Source organism: Oncorhynchus mykiss, chromosome 12 (assembly GCF_013265735.2).
Source record: "Oncorhynchus mykiss isolate Arlee chromosome 12, USDA_OmykA_1.1, whole genome shotgun sequence".
Lineage (NCBI taxonomy): Eukaryota > Metazoa > Chordata > Actinopteri > Salmoniformes > Salmonidae > Oncorhynchus > Oncorhynchus mykiss.
The window spans coordinates 20,364,821-20,371,073 of NC_048576.1; the positions used below are offsets into that span (position 1 = coordinate 20,364,821).

Consider the following 6,253-nt stretch of genomic DNA (forward strand, 5'->3'; position numbering starts at 1 on the left):
TATGCTCTGACATGATCAATGGAGCACTGTCACAAGGAGAGGGACATTATGCTATTACCTCATACATGTTGGTCTATTGTTACAGACATTATATGTTTAAACACGTATGTAGGCAGGCACTTATATGCAGATACACACACACACACACTCTCTCACCCCCCCCCCCCCCTCTCTCTCTCTAGGAGGTGGTGGTGGTAGGAGAGGAGAACTTCACCACTCCCTGTTACATCCAGATGGATGAGGAGGCATGTCACATCCTGACAGAGACCCTAGGGACATACTGCCTGGTAGGCCAGTCCTGCAGCGCGGCCACCACCAAGAGACTGAAACTGGCCATCTTCGGCCCCGTCACCTGCCCCGCCCTTGAGTACCACATTAGAGTTTACTGCCTGGATGACACACAGGACTCATTCAAAGTAAGTGTGTGTGTGTGTGTGTGTGTGTGTGTGTGTGTGTGTGTGTGTGTGTGTGTGTGTGTGTGTGTGTGTGTGTGTGTGTGTGTGTGTGTGTGTGTGTGAGTGAGTGAGTGAGTGAGTGAGTGAGTGAGTGAGTGAGTGAGTGAGTGAGTGTGTGAGAGAGAGTAGCCAGCAGATGCAGTGTGGGAGGCAGGTAGGCAGGTAAGCAGTGGGGGCTGTGTTTGTGTGCTGTAACAAGGGAAGATGAGCACATGCATTTGAATATAATCTCCAAGGCCAAGCTGCTCCTAGAGAAATGGTGCCGTGCCCTTGCAAATATGAGCCATATTTGATATTTATTCTATCTCCTCCTCCCCCGTTGTCCTCCCCCCATCACCTCCTTCCACCTTCAGTGAAGAAAGACAAGGTCTCATTACTATTTTTTAAGGAGGAGAATAGGACCCAGTTATTATGTTTGGGAATGAGTAGTGAGATTAAGAATGATCATGTTGAATGTAGATGTGAATGTCACATGTTGTGTATGTTTATAGATGGGTTATCACATGGTTGGTAAGTACATAATGCCTGCTGAAATTATATTCAAAGCCTGATTTGAAAAGCAAACACATTTTATAGGAAGTTACAACACAGAATTCCGATAAATGAGTATATGGTGATTGTGTGATTCATTCCACAGTCAAATCTAAACTTGTCTTTCACTGTGTGTCTGTCTCTGTGTGTCTGTCTCTGTGTGTCTGTCTCTGTGTGTCTGTTGATGTGTGTTGGTCGCGGTGTGTCTGTCGCTGTGTATCTGTCGCTGTGTGTTTGACGCTGTGTTTCTGTCGCTGTGTGTCTGTCTCTGTGTTTCTGTCTCTGTGTTTCTGTCGCTGTGTTTCTGTCGCTGTGTTTCTGTCGCTGTGTGTCTGTCTCTGTGTTTCTGTCGCTGTGTGTCTGTCTCTGTGTGTCTGTCTCTCTGTGTCTGTCTCTGTGTATCGGTCTCTGTGTGTCTGTCTCTGTGTGCCTGTAGGAGGTTTTGCAGATGGAGAAACAGATGGGAGGGAAACTCCTGGACGAACCAAAGACACTCAACTTCAAGGACAGCACCCACAACCTGCGACTGTCCATCCACGATGTCCCACACACACTGTGGAAAAGCAAGCTACTAGCCAAGTACCAGGTACACACACACGGAATGTAAAGACACACACAAACACCCTTGGTGCTAGTATAACCCCCACCCCCTTCTCTCCCCAGGAGTTGTCATTCCAGCAGGTGTGGTCTGGGTCCCAGAGGAACCTCCACTGTACTTTCACTCTGGAGAGGTTCTGTCCCAGCACCGTCAACCTGGCCTGTAAGCTGTGTGTTCGACAGGTGGAGGGGGAGGGACAGATCTTCCAGCTCGACACTACCCTCTCAGAGGTATGGAAATAGTACTGTATCCAGATACAGTACATACTGTACATATAGTGATCTAATGAAGTATGTCAGACCTGGGTTAGAAGGTGGGATTCAAATTGATTTAATTGCCATTTTTTTGTCAGCGATCTACACAAAATACTCTGTAATGTTGAAGTGGAAGAAAAATTCTAACATTGTAAAAAAAAAAATATTAAAAAAATACAAATTAAACACAAGTATATCTTGGTTAGATATGTATTCAACCCCCTGAGTCAAAACATGTTAGACTCACGTTAGACTCACGTTTAGCAGCGATTACAGCTGTGAGTCTGTCTGGGTAAGTCTCTAAGAGCTTTGTACACCTGGATTGTACAATATTTGAACATTATTCTTTAAAACATTCTTCAAACTCTGTCAAGTTGGTTGTTGATCATTGCTAGACAGCCAAGTCTTGCCATAGAATTTCAAGCCGATTTAAGTCTGTAACTAGGCCACTCAGGAACATTCAATGTCATCTTGGTAAGCAACTCCAGTGTAAAGTTGGCTTTGTGTTTATGTTGAAAGGTGAAATTGTCTCCCAGTGTCTGTTGGATACCAGACTGAACTAGGTTTTCTTCTAGGATTTTGCCTTTGCTTAGCTGTATACCTTTTCTTTTTACCTAAAAAAACCTCCCTAGTCCTTGCCGTTGACAAGCATACCCATAACATGATGCAGCCACCACCATGCTTCAAAATATGAAGAGTGGTATTCAGTGATGTTGTTGGATTTGCCCCAAACATTACACTTTGTATTCAGGACATGAAGTCATTTCTATGCCACGTTCTTTGCAGAATTACTTAAGTGCAAATAGGATACATATTTTGGAATATTTTTATTCTGTACAGGCTTCCTTCTTTTTACTCTGTCATTTAGGTTAGTATTGTGGAGTAACTACAATGTAGTTGATCCATCCTCAGTTATCTCCTATCACAGCCATTAAACTCTGTAACTGTTTTAAAGTCACCATTGGCCTCATGGTGAAATCCCTGAGTGGTTTTCTTCCTCTCTGGCAACTGAGTTAGGGAGGACGCCTGTATCTTTATAGTTACTGGGTGTATTGATACACCTTCCAAAGTGTAATGAATAACTATACAATGCTTAATAACTTTACAATGCTTACCCATCTACAGTACCAATAGCTGTCCTTCTTTGTGAGGCATTGGGACACCTTCTTAGTCTTTGTGGTTGAATCTGTGTTTGAAATTGACTGCTCGACTGAGGGACCTTACAGATAATTGTATGCCTGGGGTACAGAGATGAGGTAGTCATTCAGAATTCATGTTAAACACTATTATTGCTCACAGAGTGAGTCCATGCAACTCATTGTGTGACTTGTTAAGCAATTTTTTTTTATCCTGAACTTATTTAGGCTTGCCATAACCAAGGGGTTGAATACTTATTGACTCAAGACATTTCAGCTTTTCATTTTTTATTAATTTGTAACATTGTAGAAGCATAATTCCACTTTGACATTATGGGGTATTGTGTGTAGGCCGGTGACACAACATCTACATTTAATTCATTTCAATTCAGGCTGTAACACAACGAAATATGGAAAAAGTCAAGGGATGTGAATACTTCCCGAAGGCACAGTATTTGCTGAATCATGCATGCATGCATGCTCAGACAAATCAGACTAACTTGATTTAGTCTAACTGGCTTACTGCTAACTTGAGTTGAGGCTGCTGTTATATTGTATATTCCTGTCTTTTTCCATGTCTTTGTCCCTCCTGGTTGTCAGGGGTTGAGTGAGAGTTTAGTCTTCTGTCAGTGAACTATTTTACTCAGACAGTGAGCCTTGAGCCTGCTGCACTCGCTGCCCTTTCTGTGAAAGCTTGTCTTTTATGACTTATTTTATTTTTCGTAGCTCCACACAGAGCACAGCTCTAAGGGAGTAATCACTCCAATCGCACTCTGACAACCCCCTCACAAGGAGAATGGTTGAGTAAGAGATAATTGAAACAGAGATTGTACAGGGCACAGTGGATAGAGTGCTTTGCTCTAGCCCTGGTCTTACTGTAGCCCGTGTTCTCTCTGAGCGTGTCCAGACCTTACTATCTGACTAGAGGCCAGGCGTAGCTCCTGTTCTCTCTGAGCGTGTCCAGACCTTACTATCTGACTAGAGGCCAGGCGTAGCTCCTGTTCTCTCTGAGCGTGTCCAGACCTTACTATCTGACTAGAGGCCAGGCGTAGCTCCTGTTCTCTCTGAGCGTGTCCAGACCTTACTATCTGACTAGAGGCCAGGCGTAGCTCCTGTTCTCTCTGAGCGTGTCCAGACCTTACTATCTGACTAGAGGCCAGGCGTAGCTCCTGTTCTCTCTGAGCGTGTCCAGACCTTACTATCTGACTAGAGGCCAGGCGTAGCTCCTGTTCTCTCTGAGCGTGTCCAGACCTTACTATCTGACTAGAGGCCAGGCGTAGCTCCTGTTCTCTCTGAGCGTGTCCAGACCTTACTATCTGACTAGAGGCCAGGCGTAGCTCCTGTTCTCTCTGAGCGTGTCCAGACCTTACTATCTGACTAGAGGCCAGGCATAGCTCCTGTTCTCTCTGAGCGTGTCTAGACCTTACTGTCTGACTAGAGGCCAGGCGTAGCTCCTGTTCTCTCTGAGCGTGTCTAGACCTTACTACTATCTGACTGGAATAATGTTATGAATACATGCGCTAATTCGAATGAGAACTTGTAACACTAGCTCTAACAATCTTCTCCCAAATAATCATTTCAATCAAATCAAATAGTTGTATCCTGTACTGACATCAATCTCTCTCCTCCATCTCCATCTCCAGGACACCCAGAGTATCGACACGTCTCTGCTGGACCCAGCCAGTAACATCACAACCCTGGTGGGGCCCAATGCCTTCCGCATTCCCCTCTCCATCAGACAGAAGCTCTGTGGCAGCCTGGACGCCCCACAGAACCGAGGAAACGACTGGAGGATGCTGGCACACAAACTGAACCTGGACAGGTGAGGATGGGATGGGACCGTATGATGTGTGTGTGTGTGTGTGTGTGTGTGTGTGTGTGTGTGTGTGTGTGTGTGTGTGTGTGTGTGTGTGTGTGTGTGTGTATAAACAGCAGGGGCTCCCTTATCACAGACAGCAGTAGGAGATAAACTAGCAGCAGGAGGGATGACTTTACCCTCCATCGTTCCCCCTCCCTCACCTCTTATCCCCTTTCTCACCCACACCCTTACTCCACCTCTCCCTACCTTTCAGAGAGCTCAGAGCTGGATGAAAGTAGTTCTGACCATTTAATGTTTGACTGTCCGCTTTTAAACTTGTTTTTGTTCATGCAAACTCCATATAACCTCTCTCTCCGTCTCTCTACCTCTCTGCCTCTCTCTCTGTCTGTCTTTCTCTCTCTCGCTCTCTCTGTCTCTCTCTCGCTCTCTCTGTCTCTCTCTCGCTGTCTCTCTGTCTCTCTCTCTCTCTCTCTATATATATATATATATATATATATATATATATATATATATATATCAGGTATTTGAATTACTTTTCCACTAAATCCAGTCCTACGGGGGTGATTCTGGACCTTTGGGAGGCCCAACACTTCCCAGACGGGAACCTCGGCCGCCTGGCTGCCGTGCTGGAGGAGATGGGTCGCCATGAGAACCTTGTGCTCATGGCAACAGACCACTGACACCCGTCCTTCAAAGAACAGGAAGTTCCAGGGAGGAGTAAGAGATGAGTCACAGAGAAAAGAAGAGAGAGAGGAACACAGGACAGGCAGAAATACAGGACAGGCAGGGCAAGACCTCTCTTCCATCAGAGAACACACATCCATAGAGACACACACACAAACATACACTGAACAAAAATATAAACGCAACATGCAACAATTTCATAGGTTTTGTGAGTTACAGTTCATATAAGGAAATCAGTCAATTGAAATAAACTCATTAGGCCCTAATCTATGGATTTCACATGACTGGGAATACAGATATGCATCTGTTGGTCACAGATACTTTAAAAAAAGGTAGGGGCGTAGATCAGAAAACCAGTCAGTATCTGGTGTGACCACCATTTGCCTCATGCCGCGCTACACATCTCCTTCACATAGAGTTGATCATGCTGTTGATTGTGGCCTGTGGAATGTTGTCCCACTCCACTTCCATGCCTGTGCAAAGTGGCTGGATATTAGCGGGAACTGGAACACGCTGTCGTACATGTCGATCCAGAGCATCCCGAACATGCTCAATGGGTGACATGTCTGGTGAGTATGCAGGCCATGGAAGAACTGGAACATTTTCAGCTTCCAGGAATTCCAGGAATACAGATTCTCGTGCATTATCATGCTGAAACATAAGGTGATGGTGGTGGATGAATGGCACCACAATGGGCCTCAGGTCTCGTCACAGTATCTCTGTGCATTCAAATTGCCATCAATAAAATGCAATTGTGTTCGTGTACGTAGCTTATT

General features: G+C 45.1%; 1 protein-coding gene across 3 annotated transcripts in view; it reads left to right on the plus strand.

Annotated features, from left to right (window-relative positions):
- Positions 1–5,723, plus strand: part of LOC110537154 (netrin receptor UNC5C) — a 263,198-nt gene extending 257,475 nt beyond the window's left edge. For all 3 annotated transcript variants that reach the window (XM_036937158.1, XM_036937160.1, XM_036937159.1), the window contains 5 exons: positions 183–416; positions 1,423–1,572; positions 1,650–1,814; positions 4,618–4,796; positions 5,314–5,723. In XM_036937158.1, the coding sequence (XP_036793053.1) occupies positions 183–416; positions 1,423–1,572; positions 1,650–1,814; positions 4,618–4,796; positions 5,314–5,473 (888 nt within the window). In that variant the 3' untranslated portion in view covers positions 5,474–5,723. The remainder of the gene's footprint in view (positions 1–182; positions 417–1,422; positions 1,573–1,649; positions 1,815–4,617; positions 4,797–5,313) is intronic.
- The last annotated feature ends 530 nt before the right edge of the window (positions 5,724–6,253 follow it).